The sequence below is a fragment of the Alosa sapidissima genome, chromosome 12 (assembly GCF_018492685.1).
Source record: "Alosa sapidissima isolate fAloSap1 chromosome 12, fAloSap1.pri, whole genome shotgun sequence".
Classification (NCBI taxonomy): domain Eukaryota; kingdom Metazoa; phylum Chordata; class Actinopteri; order Clupeiformes; family Clupeidae; genus Alosa; species Alosa sapidissima.
Window position 1 is genome coordinate 1,161,567 of NC_055968.1, and position 18,327 is coordinate 1,179,893.

Below are 18,327 nucleotides of genomic sequence, written 5' to 3' on the forward strand. Positions count from 1 at the left end.
TTTTAAATGTGTTTACACGAACCCGTGTACATACATGCTGTCATGAGCACGCACAGTGGCAGTCTAACGATAAGCTCAAGCTCACATTAACCAATCAGAACCCTGAAAAGTCGCACGTGAGAACATGTAAATGTAAACATTGGTCGCACATTTGGTGTACTTCTGTTGCATACTGTGACGTTGGCTGCCCAAAACTCCGTTTACCACAGTTTACAACCAAACGCATAAACGAAGTTTTCCAAAAAAAATCACTTTGGCCGGAGTTTTTTTGGATAACCGTTTTACGGGGAGAATTCTCCGTTTGCGTCTAAATGAAAGGCTCAAAAGTAGGAAAATGTCTTCGTTTATAAAAATACACATGCTCGTGTAAACGGGGTCTCATTAAACAGTGAGCTTCTACAGGGACCAGATTTGATTAACTTACTTGTGGGAGTGTTGACGTGTTTCAGACAAGAACCAGTCACTATGATTGCTGAAGTAGACGCAATGTATTATCAAGTGAGGGTTCTTGAAGACGACACTGACCTACTGTGGTGGCCAGGAGTTGACGTTAGTCAGAACATCGCTGAATACAAGATGGTTGTTCACATCTTCGGTGCGACATCCTCTCCTAGCTGTTCAAATTACACTCACTTCGAAGAACAGCGGAGGAGAATCACTGTAAGTCGTCACCTGAGACTGTGGACACAGTCCTAAAGAATTTTTACATCGATGACTGTTTGACATCAATTGCCAGTGAAGCTCAAGCAGTTGATTTGTGCAGAGACCCCATAGCATTGTGTGCTAGTGGAGGATTTCATCTGACAAAATGGACAAGTAACAACCGTGCCTTGCTTGCCTCTGTTCCAGACTGAGAGAGAGCCAAGGATATCAGAGACTTGGACTTGACCTATGTGCTACCCATGGAAAGGGCTTTAGGTGTGCTATGATTTACAGAATTGCACTTGTGCAAGTTCAATGTTAAAGACAAACCAATCACGAGACAAGGAATTCTCTCAGTCTCAAGCTCAATCTTTGATCCGCTGGGATTCCTTGCACCTGAAATTCTGCAAAGATGCTCATGCAACAGCTGTGCAAAGAAGGCCAAAAATTGAACACCTGGTTACAAGACCTAGACCAGCTGTCAGATGTAGTTGTACCCAGATGCGTGAGACCATCAGATTTCAGACCTGTTGCAACTGCGCAGCTCCATCACTTCTCTGATGGAAGCGAAAGTGGATATGGAACAATCTCTTACCGGAGATTGATAAGTAAAGCTGAACGTGTTCACTGTGCATTCATGATGGGAAAGGCACGCGTGGCCCCACTGAAGCAGACCACCATTCCATGCACAGAATTGACTTCGCCAGTGGTTGCTGGTGGACACAAACAAGATGTAAAAGAAAGAGCTACAGATGGATCTGCTTAACTCAACATTCTGGACCGACAGTACAACTGTATTGAAATACATAGAGAATGAAAAGATACGCTTCAAAACTTTTGTTGCTAATCGTATCATCATCATCAGAGAGTCAACCAGGCTACAGCAATGGAAATATGATAACTTAACAACTATTCCTGCCGACTGTGCATCCAGGGGGCTTATGCCAACTAAGTTCATGAAGAATCTGAGCTGGTTACATGGTCCAGCCTTCCTGAAACAACGAGAAATAAAATAAAAGCAACTAGCCAAGAAGACCTGACGAAACAAAGGTTGAAGAAGATGACAATGAGGTGAGATTCACAGCTGCGGTACATCTCACATACGCAGCCGAAGACGTGAATGCTGTGAACAAGCTGATTGATCACTACTCCAGCTGGTATAGATTGAAAAAGGCTGTGGCGTGGATTCTCAAACTCAAAGAGATGCTTCTACAATGCTATAGGAGAAAGAAAGAACGTTCACAGAGAAATTACAATGGAAAATACACAACAGTCAAACAGAATAGACAAGATGAACATTCAACAAAGACAAAGACTGCTATCACAGTAGAAGACCTGATGAAAGCAGAAATAGAGATCATCAAGTTCAGCCAGGGCTAGGGTCTAGTGTTATCCAATTGCGTGCAGTGAGATTTTCAAATGCATGCTTGGTGCCGCCCCTCGAGTTGGGCCATGACATTGTTCGCGGCCAGACCCTTAATCTTTCTAGATTACCAGGGTCTGGATTTTCCAGGCTAGTAATATCCTTTTCTGCGCATGTAAAAATTGTTCAGTCACAGAATAGATAGATAGATAGATAAATAGATACTTTATTGATCCCTAAGGGGAAATATTCAAAGGTCTCAGTAGCATACAGACATCACACACAACATGCACTTACAGCAGAAATGGTAAATATAAGTATAAGTGAAGAGTTCAGATGCAAAACCCTCTAAATCCGTCTGACCACATTTCTTTTAAATGAGCATTTAAAATCCGGTTCCTATAGGTTTTTGCATAGAAATCGATATTTCAGACCAGGAAGAGAGTGTTATTTGATGTGTTTTGAAGTTAAATTATTTGATTAACGTATACTATGTGAGGAGAGCATTCACTCACCATCTTTATCTCATTTTTGACGTAGGTGGCATTTAGAGGCTTTTGCATCTGAACCCTTCAAGTATAGACATATAACCAAACTCTACTGTACAATAGAGACAGTAGAAGATAAGAAAAATAACAAAACTAAATACTAAATATACTATATAAATTAAATTTAAAAAATCCACAGTGTGCTTGAGGGTGATCAAGCATGAGACGCTTGCAGTGACAGGGCCGGGACTGGCCTGTAGTTCTGTGAATGTGCCATGCGTGATTAGATTAGCAGACATTTGTGCTGTGTGGAAGCAAAAAGCTTTTTGACAGTCATCCGTTATCCTTATCCATCTTCCATAGCGTTATCCTGTTATTCAGAATGTTAAAGTGATATAGAGCCATCCATAGTTTTTCATAGTCTTGTTGAAGTGGAGTCTCCAAAGATTGTCAACTGAATAAAAGGCAACGGTCAGCTGGGTCTCGTGAGTAAGCTACGGCATGAATGAGGTGGATAATGGTGGAAATTACATATTGATGCGAGTCAGAAAAATGTTTAATAATGGCACACATGAAGTAGTATAATTATCTATAAGGACATACTGAAACGAAAATGTGCCACTACTAGAAGCTTTGTGTTATATAGGCAGGTCTTGTATAAACACATTAAACTTGGTTTGATTGAAATTCGTCCCTCGTAGTCAGTACTCAATATATTTTTCGAATGTGTCGAATATCCAACGTCCAATATAAAACCAATGCCGAAACTACATACATTACCAACCAGAGGTGTCAAGTAATGAAGTACAAATACTTTGTGAAGAAATTTTAGGTATCTATACTTTACTGGAATAATTATTTTTCGGCAGACTTTTTACTTCTACTTTTTACTTACATTTTCACACAATTATCTGTATTTTCTACTCCTTACATGTTAAAAATAGCCTCGTTCTTTTTTTCATTCTGGCTTGTCATCGTTAAAAAAAAAAAAACGTATCCAGATAAATCATGTATATAAGTGTAAGTATTCTTTTGATCCGTGAGGGGAGGTTTGGTCTCTGCATTTATCCCAATCCGTGAATTAGTGAAACACACAGTGAGGTGAAGCACACACTAATCCCGGCACAGTGAGCTGCCTGCAACAACAGCGGCGCTCGGGGAGCAGTGAGGGGTTAGGTGCCTTGCTCAAGGGCACTTCAGCCGTGCCTACTGGTCGGGGTTCGAACCGGCAACCCTCCAGTAACAAGTCCGAAGCATTAACCTGTAGGCCACGGCTGTCCCATCCGTGTCATCCGGATAGAGTGAATTTGATTGTGGTTGGATGAGAAGTATAAAAATATACCTATTGGTTTGTACGTGATCCATCGCACCTGCACATGACACAAATCATGTCACACTCCATCAAGGACATAGCAGATGTAGCCAAGTACGAAGATGTCCTTGGCAGAGACCCAAGAGAACTCAAGTGAAATGTCCCAACCAAGCACCAGCAAGGAGGTTGGTAGCCAGGAAGACCAGCCAACCCTTGTACATTACAGGAAGAATTTTTTGAGATGGTTGGATGCAAAAACAATTCCTTTCGAATGCCCTGCAAGCTCTGCACACCCAAGTACTACAAGCTAATGGCATTCAAAAACTCACTGTCTAATTTGAAAAAGCTTATTGACGTAAGCTGAGAGTTTGTTATTATCAGTCAATTATTGACAAAATATTGTATTAACTTAAGAACGTACTAATGGTAAATTTGCAATGTTTGCTATGGCTAGGTACATGCCAAGACATGGTTTGGTGTGACTGTTAGAGTGTGTGTGTGTGGGGGGGGGGGGGGGGGGGGGGGGTGACTGTGGATGTGTGGATGTGAGGTTAGCCTATACTGTATGTTTTTATGTCTTTGTGTTATTGGTGTTAGTCCACCTTCTGTGTTACTGTATGCTTCCATGTCAATGTAATTTGTGTAACCACACTATCTCGATGCTCAAGACACATTTCTCTATGTTAGAGACATTAAAGGTTCATCTTATCATATATGCGACTGAAACAGGTAGCCTAGTGCATCCCAAATTTTTATAGTGCACTATAGGCACCTGAGGCGGGACCTATGCTTTTGTCCTTAATGGCATTTGTTTTCCTTACATTGCTTTTACTTTTATATTTTAAGTAGTTTTAAAACCGATATTATTTATACTACCTGAGTAATGAATGTGATACTTTTGACACCTCTGTTACCAACCTAATTCGCTTCCAATACCTCAGTGAAAAGGACAAATTTAGCTCAGATAACACTTAAACACTTCGAGATATTACCATATCTTACAGACTTGTTACCACAACAAATGGTGAATTATTGTTTTAAAAACAACTTAGAAACTATTGTAATTTCTGGGCTTTTACTTATTACCAATCTGTAAAGTGTTACCGTTATATTCCATCAATGAATTAAAATCTTATGTAAATTTGTAGACCTCAAAACTCACAAATTGCAATCAACAACCAGAGTCCTTCTCTTTCCTTCATGTCGAGTCAATCTAACTCACGGTGGCAAGCATGTGGCTGCTTCTTCACTTTCCGTGCATGTCCAAAAGAGATAGAGATTATGTGTGCATGTGCACATGGGTAGGACACAGATAAAAGAGCTCACCCCATGCTATCTCAGCCCAAGTTTCAAAATGAATTATTTGAGTGCAACTATAGCCATTTATAGCCAACATTTTATCATATTTGGTAGCAAACTTTACTTTACAGACATTTATACTCATTGTAAAACATAGCTATTGTTCATTTAAGTTTTATTTTTTTTGACTACAGTTGTGAGGTTTTCATGCCTTCCACTATACCACAACCAGAGCCATAGAAAGAGAGAGTTGCGACACTCCACCATGCGGTCACGTGGTTCATGAATGCTTCAACAGTTCCAAACAGCCCTCGCGCTATCATGTTCTTCCATAGACAGCAGTGAGTGTGTTATTGAACGGCAAACATTAAAACAAACCAAACATAAGTGTCCTCTCCAGTTCTTTTGATGAGATGAAGGTGGCCACCCTAAATCTATCACACATTCTTGATAAGACTAAGTCATAAACATATATGAAATAAATATATGAATAGCTATCAATAACAGTTTAACTTAAGACTGAGTTTGGTGATCAGTTTGGAGGGGATGATGGTGTTGAATGCTGAACTGAAGTCAATGAACAGTGTTGGAGCCAAGTATAAGTAAGTACAGTACCCTCCGGAATTATTGGCACCTTTGGTAAAGTTGACTAAAAACAGGTATAAAAATAATCAGTTGGTGATTTATTGTAATCTCACAATGAAAACAATGAGGAAAAAATCAAACCTTGAAGGGAAGCAAAATTTTGTTTTTATAAAAAAAAAAAACAAAAAAAAACACGTTGCTCACAAATATTGGCACCCCTAGAAAAGTCTTATATACAAAACCTAACAGAAGCATTTTCCTATCTAATTTCAACTTATTTAAGTTAATAGAGTGTCTTTGAACTTTCAGAAGTAGTTAATGACTTTCTTTTTCACTAAGGTATGAAAATAAAGTGACACAGAGGCTAAATCCTCTAGTCATTTTTCAACATTGGAAAGACAAGAGAATACACTAAATCTAAATAAAAACAAAGCGTGTTGACATTTGTAAGTCAGGGGATGTCTATAAAAACGTTGTTGAAAATGCCTATATTTACAGTTAAAACAATGATTAACAGGTTGTAATCAACTGGAAATGTGACAAACATGCTTGGACAAAGACCCAAGGTTATCTTGCCCCCACGCACATTATGGAGGATGGTAAGATGGTAAGAAGGAAGATGGCAAAAAAATTCCACTGTTTGAAAGTTACAGAAAAAGGTATCATGGGGTCACCAAGTCCCCCAAAAAATCTTCAAAAGTAACCTCACTGCTAATAGATTATTTAGAGGGCATGCCAGGTAAAGGCCTGTCCAGTCATTTAATTACCCATGTAAACGGCAGGAGTTACTGAATGGTACAGTGACTTTGTCTGGAAGTGTGGTCTATTGTCAGATGAAATGAAAATTGCGCTCTTTAGCTGGAAACACTTTAGAAGAACGACTATACTGAAAAGAACCCCATACCTAATGAGAATTATGGTGGAGGGGTTGAGCTATTGTCTGTTTTTATTCCCAAAGGCCTAAAAGGAACCTAATTATGGTGCATGGTATCATGAACACCAAGAAAAACCTGAACATTTCCAAAGGATCTGTCAATCTCTGCCAAGACATTAAAAGTTGGTCATGATTGGATCATTCATCAGGGCAATGAACCAAAGCAAACGTCCAGATCAAAACAAATATGGTTTAGTGAACACAAAATCAAGCTTCGGCCATTGCAATCTCAGTCCCCTGATCTAAACTCCATAGAAAAACAGTGGGGTGAGTCAAAGAGGAGAAAGTGTGGACCTAGGAATATGGACGATCTGAGGAGATTTGGTAAAGACGAACGGCTTTAAATCCCTTGCTTTGTATTCTCCAACTTTATGGGGTGTCATAGGAGAATAATTACAAGCTATTTTATTGGCAAAGGGAGGCTTAAGAAGGTATTACAAGCAGGGGTGCCAATAATTGTGAGCGATGTGATTTTGTTAAAAATATTTATTTCTTTGAGATTTTCCTTTTTCTCAGAATAAATTTGCTTCCCTTCAAGGTTGGATTTTTCCAATTTTTTCACCAACAGATTATGTATGATACAGGTTTTTAGTCAACTTTACCAAAGGTGCCAATAATTGGGTAGTGTAGGTTGCTAACAGGGATGCTGGCGAGACACGACACTCCGTCTGGCATCATGTTTTTGTTTTTTTTAATGTAATGTTTGTAATTTTATGTAATGTCGTGTTCATTTTTTGTATTGATTTGTCTAGTTAAATGTTTTTTCTCTTCATTTATGTTATTTTCGATAGTTGTCGTGTTATTCTTAGTCTCTTTTACTGCTTCCAAGTCGGCTGATGAGGTTGGCGTGGGTCCATTCTTGGGACAGCTGGACCTGGGCATACTCTGAGAGGGATCTGCCGCGGCCGCCGAACTGCTGTTGACCTGCGAGCTGCCATCTGCCTTGCCTGGAGGCTGGATTGTGCAGGCTAACGTTGACTGTGTCTGGATTGAGCAGACTAGCTTCTAGCTGCTAACGTTCGAAACTACCGTTGACATTGGGGAGCTCTGCAGTCTCTTGGAGCATCAGGCTGGTGCTGTCGGGGGTCCACCGAGTGATCTGCAGGATCGGATCGCCCATGACTTCAGATGGTTAGCTTCTATGCTTTCAGCGATCTTTAGACTGCAGTCTACAAGTAGGCCTACTAACGTCACTTACAGAAGGCCTATGTTAACGTTGGATCCTCTGGGTTGGTCTGAAGACGCAGCTGTGCGCCATGTCATTGCCATTGGACCGAGTTGGACTAAGTTAACACAGACTTTTCTTTATTTTAATTTCTTATTTATTACTTGTTAATTTTTGTTTGTTGTCTGTCTTGCATGTCTACCGTTAGGTGTCTCGGGTATTGATTACGCCGCTCCATCAGGCATCTTTTGTCTTGTGCGTCAATTGTTATTTTGTAAATTTGTTTGTTTGTCTTGATGTCGCGGGAACGCTGGCGACTACGCCGCTCCATCCGGCATCATATCTCCCGCGAGTCACGTCAGGCAGACTGTAACTGGTCTGTCCGGGATGAGCTGCCGTCTGTTGTAGCTCCTCCCGGCTAGCCTCTGAAGTTCACGTTGACGTAAAAAGCCAGACAAAGTCAGACGCAGTTCATCTCGAACAAGCCTACTATACAGCAAGATCTGGCTGCAGGCGAAGACTCAAAGACGATATTTTAAGGTCATGTGACATGGTGACACGTGGTAAGTCCCTCCCCGGCTGCCAGAAGTCGGACAGGAGTTCTAACCAGTATGCATTGCGTCCATCCCAGTATGCATAGACCTCTGAAGTTCGCCTACAAAAAAGCTGCCATCTTTGACATCCAGTATCTGGCGATTTTTCCTATGGGAAAATAACATGGGGATTTTGAATTATTGCACCTGGATGAAAAAGTCTGAAATGTCTGACACTTTTGTCCTCTGCCTTCGAATGGATATGATCTCCGGTACGTGAAGGCGGCACACTTAGATTTTTGCTACCCCAGAGCTAACGCAACTTGCCATAGGTAGTTAGCTTCAATTAACAACCGGATCTCCTTATATGGGCAAAGATGGCCGTTTTGGTTCTTTTTTGTAGGCGAACTTCAGTGGTCTATTGTGTTCAACCATATTGACTGTATAGAACTGGACAGTGTGGTTGCATTCAGCAGTGTTCTATGGAATTGAAGCCGCCGAGGCGACGCCATCTTGGAAAATTTGCAACCAATTTGAAGTGCGGCTGCGCAGCAGAAGTTGAAGCATGCGCAGTGAAGAGGAGTCGCGGTCAGGCACGCCCACTCGAGTTAAACACGCCCCTTGTCAAGTGAAATCCGCCCCCTTCTCCTTTCCACAACGCAGGTCGATAATGAGGTTGACTCGGCGCCGAAGGCTAGCTGGCTGGATGAATTTTGCGGCTGTGAGTTAGCTAAACAGTACAAACAACAATCTTCGGTTTGTTCTTGTCTGGTAAGTGTTGCATATCAACTGAAAAGTTTTTTTGTCTATTGTTGTTCTTAAATACGTCTAAGAGAGCTTATTATGTTGATTACAGACTGTGAGAAATTAGTATGGTGAATACTAATCAGCTAACAACAGAAATACGGACAGCGAATTACATGCTAACGTTAGCAGCTACATTAACGTTACCGTCAATGGTAGCGGTAGGCTAATAAGTTAGTCGTTGAAGTGAAGATTAGCACACAGCTCCCGTAACAGTCGATGCATGATTTACTCGGTTTTATTACTTTTTTGCTGTTTTCAAATATCTCAATCTTAATGTATGCCATCTCAACATGGAGTAACCATTGACTGTACATGGGGATTACTAACACTAGACAGTCAGTACAGTTATGATGTGATAAAGCAACGTAAGTTAACGTTAACGTAATGTGAAGCATGGACCTTATCAACCTCTCATGTTAATATGCCAGCGTTGCATTTTTTCTAACGTTAACGACAAAGACACCTCCGTTAGAGCTACTTCTGTGATGGTAGGTCGGTAGCATAGACTGTAAAAAATAGATCGGTAGCTTCTAGGTCGGTAGTTGTAGACTGCATAAGTGAATGATCGATAAATGAAACGCCTGCATTAAACACTACGCCAAGAACCAGTCACTTCCCAGCGATATCGTAACATTTGAGAAAGAAACACCTTAGTTTGTCATCTAACGTCCATGATCAGTCATACTGATAACGTTATTTTTCAAGCTGACGCAAGTTAATAACATTCACACCGCATATTGAAATGTGTAGTTAGGTAGGCTGTGAAGTTTATTGCACACATATATTTAATTCATTGGTATTACTAGTGGTGTTAAGTGCCTGATTATATGCTTTGTAATGTTGTAAAATTGTCTGACTAACTTTATTGTAACTTTCCTTTTTTGCAGGTATGGGTGATGGCTGAATGTACTGGAGGTGGCGGCAAGTCCCCTGACATCCATCTCCCTGACATCATCACCCACTGTCACTGGATCAACCTGAAGCCCCTTATACATGGGACATGGCACAATACCACTACGTTCTGAAAACACATGACTTTCAATAACTTGCGTGGCACCAAGAAAGGTCTGCCGCTGCTCTGAACCTTCTGTTAATGTGACATGATTCATACTTGAGGCTGTACACATCACTTTGTTTCTGTTTTCTTTATTGATGTCACCCAAACTTCAACTTTCTGTATGCCCCTGAACTCACACAAATTGTAAATTGCAATGCGCCATTTAACCAGTGGTGTAGTCTAGTTAGCTGTAGTAGTGGGTACACTGTGAGCAACCCCAACTGTTATTAAATACGTATCCTTCCCTTTTTTAAATGGGTACACTAAGATGATCATGCTTTTTAAATGGGTTTACTGTGTAGTCCTGTGTATCACGTAGACTATACCACTGCATTTAACTGCTTTGGTATTTAAAAGTCAGAGGCCATTGCTTAGTATTTAACAGTAGCCTTCACAAAGATGTAGAAGTTAGAAGAATATTAATATCAGAATAATTATTGGTTGATACTAAATCAATATTGAATGTTTTTTTTTCTTTTGTTTGATATATCATTCAGAATGCTGCAACACGACTGGTCCTCAATCAGCCAAAGAGGACACATTGTAACTCCTCTCCTAGTTACTCTCCATTGGCTCCCTAGAGTAGCCAGAATTAACTTTAAATCTCTCACTTTGGCCTATAGGACACTGACTGGATCTGCTCCTTGTTATTTTAATTCAATGATCAAGACCAGTCTTAAACGCTAGGTCAAATTCAAGACTCTTTTCCTCAGTGGTTCAATGTTGGTGGAATGAGTTGTCCAGTCCTCTTCGTTCTTGTGATAGTTTTTGGTCTTTTAAGCACTTATGCGTTATGGTTTGTATGCAATAGTACTGTTTTATTTTCATTAGGCTGTTGATTTATCTGACATTGTGTATTATTGATATTCTCCTTGATGTAGTCTTACCATGTTATTATGTTATATATTATTACTATTATTATTATTATTATACTTACCATGTTATATATTATTGATTGAATGAATTATTACTTATTATTGCTTTCCCCCCTCTTTTTCATTGTTTATTTTATTAGGCTTTTGATTGATAGATAGATAGATACTTTTGATCCCTGTTTTAAGTATTACATTGTTTTGTATTTGTATGTCGCTTTGGACAAAAGCGTAACCATAACCATCATCATCATCATCATAATGTGGTAGTTTCTTTAAATGTAGTACCACTTTAGCACATCACACACTGAACAGGAAAGTAGCTTCCTGATTATGTGTAAAATGTTTACAGAGTATCCTGATGTAGTAGGTCCATGTTCTCATTTTTACAGCTGACATGAAGGCTGCAATATTACATTTTTGATTTATAATGGAGCACCCTCTGATGAAAGACTAGCAAGCCTCTGGTAGAGGCATACGATTACAGACATATTGAGAGATCCTATCAATAAGTCGTCACAGTTTTCAATTTAGACGTATTATTTGGGGTACGTCTACGGGAGGACTGCACTGGCAAGACCTGATCAAATCATACCAATGCAAAATGCTTCTCCAGCAGTGCAATCGCAGGTAACAACGATAACATTTTCAGATACTGCTGTTCTGAGCATTCTAAGCAAATTGGCCATTTGTAACTTTGAATCCCTCCTCACGTTAAGCTATGGTCTAATATGTGTTCACTAAAAAACAAATAACGTCATTTGTCGGGCTAATTAATAAATGGTCAAACCGAGGTTGTCGACCTAGCAGGCTAGGTGACGTTTGTTGCCATTCGTGCAAAACTAAGCAAGAGTTAACGTTAATGAAACTTAACATCGCCTTCTCCCAGTGACTTAAATGTATTCAAATGAAGTTGCAATGATGATGGCGACAATCACTGGTTACGTTAAACCATTTGAAACAAGTAGGACTGTAAATGATGGCTAACGTAACTTCGGATCAATATAGCAGAGCCCTTTTACTTTACCTATCAACTGGCTAATGCTAGCAGGATTTACCATGCTATAAGCTAATATACTTAGCATCTACGAAAGAACAGCACATATCTTTTTCACAAAGAATCTGTCACAACTAACAACGATGTCTCTTACAAACAACTACACAGTGTATGACTATCAATATGTATTTAGACTCTGATAAGATATAGCCTAATGATAATAACAGCAACACTTATTTAGGTGAGATTACGTGTCGATATCAGGTGTCGTTAAAATAAGGTAGCGACAAAGCGTTGTGTCTGCTGCCAGCCAGCTGTCAATCATAGGTGTAAACACGCCCTTTTTAGATTTGTTAATAACATAAAAAAAAATAATTTCATCGAGAAAAGAAAAATTGTGTGTATTGAAGCATTTTCAAATAAAAAGTTTTAGATACAAAAATAGTTTTAGGTGAGAAAAGTGACACGGAAAGTTGGCTACTTGGCCATTGAAATACATGGGGATGGGCGGAGTTACACATTGTACTGCAGCCAGCCACCAGGGGGCTCTGGACTAACGCTCGCATCACTCTTAACAGATGGCACACTGTCCAGTTCTATATATACAGTCTATGGGCCCTATCATGACATTCTAAAGTGCATCGTCACTCGTCAAAAGTCTATTCAGATTTAGTAGGATGTCCAGTTCACATTGGCAGGAGTTTCGTTATCAAACGTGGAGCGCATGGCGCAACAAGGTGTTCCTAGGTTTTTTAATCAGTCATATGGGTGTGTTTGGGGCGTAATATCATTTTAAACCAATGAGAATGACATCTGCCATGCCCTTTAACGGCGCAAAGCGCATATGTCAAATAAATGCATCGGTATTTTGGCATTCAACGGCGCATTTGAAGGAGGCTGCTTGCGACACCGTATGGAATAGTCATTCTTAAACCATGCTTTACTAAAACCTAGCATAGCCTTCACGCATTTCCACTCGTCTATTATTTGATCTCATTGGCAAAGTGAAACTAACTTCACCAAGGAGTCAGTCAACGACAAGACAGTTATGTGCAGTTACTTTCACTATTGACTGACAATGGGTTACCACCGAAAACATAGGCTGGAAAAAGCAACACTTATCCTAATATTGCTCAAATGACTGAATAAAACAACATTTATCCTGCAGAGGAGTTGCTTATATCTTGTGACAGTGCGTCTTCAGCTGTGCTCCATACGTGTCTCTTGCCTCTAATCATTTAACCGTCATTACCAATTTGCAAATGATGGTGAATAACTACTCATCATGAGATGTACAGTATTTCGTAATATCTTTATTCTAATTATGTTTCCCATTGTAATCGTGCAATTTGTAATGCTTTGCATGGACGTGCGCTGGTGTGCGTTCATGAATGATAGAAGGATGGTGCGTGCACCTGCCAATATGACTGCTGACATAATAATAATAATAATAATAATAATAATAATAATAATAATAAGCTTTATTTGTATAGCACCTTTCATACACAGAATGCAGCTCAAAGTGCTTTACATTTGAAGCATGTAACACAATAATAATTAGTCAGTCATTATCAATCACTTTTCTTCATTGCTGGGGCTGTTTATGATCCACTCAGCAACATATCAAAAATATAGAAAATGACGTCATAAGACTGGCAGCCTTAACCTTCTTACCCCCCACAAGCACGCCATATAGCAACTGTGGCAAGGAAAAACTCCCATATTCCAGGATGAAACCTTGAGCAGAACCTGACTTAATAGGGGGAGCCCATCTGCTTCTGGCTGGCTGCGCCCTCCAATAGTAGCAGATGTAGAATAATCTGAAAAAGTAGTCTACAGGATAAGATGAGTTAACTAAAAGCTTTCCTGTTCCTGTATAGCATATGAACAACTCGCCATTGACTTCTGACCAGGGGCCTGTACTACGAAGCGGGGTTACTGGCTTATCTGGGTAACTTCGAGAGTAACTTGATCACGTGTGGCGTAGGCCTAAGTTCCCGATTAACCCGTACTACGAAAGGTGGATAGGTTTTAACCGAGGTATGCTGCCATGGCAATTTACGCTGCATCTCAAACCTGCTCCGAGCAGGTTATGTTCTTGGTTAACCCGAGGTTTCCGTTAACCACACCCTTTATAAGTACCACCCCTCCACTAACAATTTCTCCCGAGACAATGTCGGCGTACCTGGATGATCCATACGACATTGGAGCACAAATCGTGAGGGGCTCTCTTCACAGGGCGAGGGGTTTTAGAGACCGCCAGAATATAGGCCCAGGCTACCCGGGCGATATTCTCAATGAAGATATAGATTTTCAGCCCAGGGAATTCGTTATCTTTGTCAGATGATCTAAGCAGACGTCTCTAATGTCACCCGTCATAGCAATGCCCTTATGTGGACATTCATATATTCCATTGGTGATGCTGAACATCTGAGCAAGAATACTGTATGTCCGAAAATAAATCGGACATATAGGCCTACAGTATGCTGAACATCTGAGCAAGAATAGCCAAAAATAAATTGGACATAGCCTACAGTAGGCCTAATAAATTAAAATCACCATTTTAACAAACTTGTTGAATTGAATGTCATATTACTGTACCCTGCACATAAAGGCTACACATTTCCACAGCACCAGAATCCGACCGAATGCTTCCCTCAACCCCTTCCATAATCGGCCTTCCACTATTATTTGCGATGGCCAACTCCTCTGCTACTGTAAAACACTCTGATGCCTTTCCTTCTACAGTAGTGTTCAAAGACACCTTTTTGTTGTTAGCTGTAAAACAGAGGCCAAGTGAAGGCTATAAGCATACTAGGCCTACATGTTTTCATAATTAAGAAATATTAACGCAAGCTACAACTATATAAACCTACTATTCTGAATAATGTTTTTGTGTTTCATTTTCACCTGCTGCCATGTGCGTTCGGCAATGGTGTTGCATCTGAAATGTTCACAGGATTAGGCATACACTAAATCAGTCAATGGGGGCTACTTAAACATTCAATTATCCTTATTACTGTAATCTATATGCCCACTTCTGAATTGTTTTGCATCTGTAGGCCTTTCTATGAACTCAAAATAGGCAATTTAATTATTAACTCATTTCAGACATTCCGCAAGCTATTAAAGGTGCCATGTGTAATGTCCGCCAAAAATCAATTCATACTCCACATTCCATACAAAAAGGGGGCAGTATACCTCCAGAAAGTGAGCTGGTTTACCCTAGAGTAACAACCGAGACTCGTGTATTGCAGTTTGGTTAGCGGTTATGTTGTCCGCATACTGCCTCCCATGGCCGAAACTGGTATTATGACACCTGTCTGGCTGTGGCTAGTAATTTAGCATGCTAATTCAGGTTGATATCTCTGCAGCACTATACCTTGTTATTTTTTAAATGACATCATCGCCCTTATTTCTTCTCATTCTTTTGATGCGTGTAGCTCATCTTTTGGATATTTTTACCTCAATTCTTACACATGGCACCTTTAATCCTCCATAACACATATTTGAAGAACATGTGGAAATAAAACTTTACTTTTAGGCATTTAGGCTACCCGATCTGCAATACATTGCCAACAGTACGGTGTTCATTTTAGGACATCCTCAGACTCAGGTGTCAGACTCAGAAAAACATCGGTCATCTTCAGACAAAACTGCCTCAGCGTCAGAAAAACCTCTGTCATCTTCAGACAAAACTGCATCAGCGTCAGAAAAACCAGACTCAGGTGTCAGACTCAGAAAAACATCTGTCATTTTCAGACAAAACTGCCTCAGCTTCAGAAAAACCTTGGTCATCCTCAGATAAAACTGCTTCAAACCAAACTGCCTCAGAAAAACATCTCTAAGGAGTCAGGTCTCAGAAAAAACGCTGTCAGAAAAAGTGGAGTCAGGTCTCAGAAAATCAGGTCTCAGAAAAGTATAAAGTATTAAATAAAGACAAATGTGCTATGCCATGATGTAATACCATATAATACCATTATAAAACGTTAGCAGTTGTCATTGTCATTGCACAACAATAATAGACAGACATAAAGATAGACAGGTACTTGAAATGTAATCCCCAGGGGACAATAACTGCAGCGTTGTTGAATTCATTTGATATGAGATGTTATCTTAACTTATTTAGAGAAATGTGCCTTGTTGTTGGTACCTGCTATTTCATGTATTATCATAATGGTATTATATGGTATTACATCATGACATAGCACATTTGTCTTTATGGGGGTTTGGGAATAATGATGTGATGATAATGATGCAGGTTTCTTACTGGTAGGTAGTGTACAACTGGGAAACGGTTATCAAAAGTAAGAAATAATGGTCCAGGTGTCGTTCTGGACTTTCGTGGTGGAAAAATGTTTAACCCACTTTTCCCTAGCTCATTGAATGTACCGTAATCCTACGAAAAACAAATTATTTTGCTGTATGTAGTACGTAGCTTACTCCGGTATGTGCCTTACAGCAGCTGCTAATGTTACTAGCGAAGTGAGGTTAGCTAAGTTACATCCATGGATTTCCTACAATGTGTATACCATTGGATCACTTTCTACCTTTACTTATAATTTCTACATCCAACCAGGCTTGGAATTTCACCATTCTGGGGGCAAGGCCACTTGGCCTTCAGTTGGGCATATTTGGTGGGGGGCACAAAGGCCACATGGGCACCAAGGCCAAAGTTAACTATACAGTAGTAGGCTATAAAAATGATCAAAGTTGTATTTAGCCTATTAGACCTGCATCATTGCATGAAACATTACAAAAACATGAAACATGACATATTACATATAACTGTAAATCATCTGATCATCTAATAAAAACAGATATCTAGGCTATATATAACATTTATTTTATATTTGGCCTGCTATGAAATCATGTATTGAACAATTTAAATTTAAGCACAGCTCATCTTTAAGAAACTCAAATAGCCTAGATGCATGCTTAGCATTTTGTGATCAGGCTACTTTCATAAACTCTTAGTCAGCCGTCCTCTGATTTACCAATATCTAGGCGATATTTGTAACATTTATTTTGTATTTGGCCCGTTATGAAATCATGTGGAACAATTTAAACACATTGTAAAACTTAAAGCCCAAATTTGGAGACATCAATGCATGTCGAAATTTACTGCAAATTCAAAACTGGATTACTCTGGAACGGCTAACTGTACAGGGGACTGCTTTACACCTTTATGTTCGGTAAGGTCTGCCGTTTATTCTGATATGTGGTTTGTCATGTGTTAAAAGAAGGGTTCGTGAAGTATTCCACCGATATGAATGGGTAGGGAGATCATGGACGCAAAACCTTCAGTAGAATGTATGATTAAATTGAATTATATTATTTACTTTTCTCGCGAACCGTTCAACACAGCAATTATCGGCTAACATCGTTGAAAAGCTGAGAAAAAGCTCTTTCATGTGACATCACTTGTGATGTCTGTGTGATGAATAGGCTACTTCGCGAGTAGTTCAACTGAGAAGAATGGGTGAATTTGGACGCACTTTCTTGCGATGTCACTTTCTCCACTGCGTAAAAGACTAAATTAATTTGCGCTGTGAATGCTAAGATTATTTTGACAGGCCGCAGGCTAAATAAAAATCGCTATTAGTAGGACACAAAGCAGAATATTGAAAGAAGGGGGCACCAAGGCCACCGTGGCCTGTAAACCTATGATTTTCAAAGGGGCTTCACGGCCAACGCAAGGGGCTACCACGGCCGTCGTCGCCGCCGTGAAATTCCTACCCTGCCAGTGACAGAATAACGTATTAAGCATAATATTAAACTCACCGTTCTGTATCCGTCGTCTTCTTCTGTCCCCACAATAACTTTTCATTTGAGACTTTTTCGTCTGACTCTGTTTTTTCTGACAGCGTTTTTTCTGAGACCTGACTCCACTTTTTCTGAGGCAGTTTGGTTTGAAGCAGTTTTATCTGAGGATGACAGAGGTTTTTCTTACGCTGAGGCAGTTTTGTCTGAAGATGACAGAGGTTTTTCTTACGCTGAGGCAGTTTTGTCTGAAGATGACAGAAGTTTTTCTGAAGCTGAGGCAGTTTTGTCTGAAAATGACAGATGTTTTTCGGAGTCTGACACCTGAGTCTGGTTTTTCTGACGCTGAGGCTGTTTTGTCTGAAGATGACCGATGTTTTTCTGAGTCTGACACCTGAGTCTGAGGATGTCCTAAAATGAACACCGTACAACAGCCTTGTCTTGCTTTGTTTGCTGCCGACGTATATTTGATTTTAGTCGTAGAGTGAGTTTTAATTCCTCGTAACTTGT

At 39.9% G+C, this 18,327-nt stretch overlaps 1 protein-coding gene across 6 annotated transcripts in view; it reads right to left on the reverse strand.

Moving 5' to 3' along the window:
- The window catches only part of LOC121677445 (Fc receptor-like protein 5), a 167,287-nt gene extending 162,167 nt beyond the window's left edge, over positions 1 to 5,120 (reverse strand). For 4 of the 6 annotated variants that reach the window (XR_006020967.1, XR_006020968.1, XR_006020969.1 and 1 more), the window contains exon 1: positions 4,968 to 5,120. Coding sequence is in view for 2 of the 6 variants with exons in the window: in XM_042056191.1 (XP_041912125.1) it covers positions 4,968 to 5,007 (40 nt within the window). In the remaining 4 variants the exon portion in view is untranslated. The remainder of the gene's footprint in view (positions 1 to 4,967) is intronic. The other 2 variants (XM_042056191.1, XM_042056188.1) reach the window with 2 other exon arrangements.
- Between the last annotated feature and the right edge of the window lie 13,207 nt (positions 5,121 to 18,327).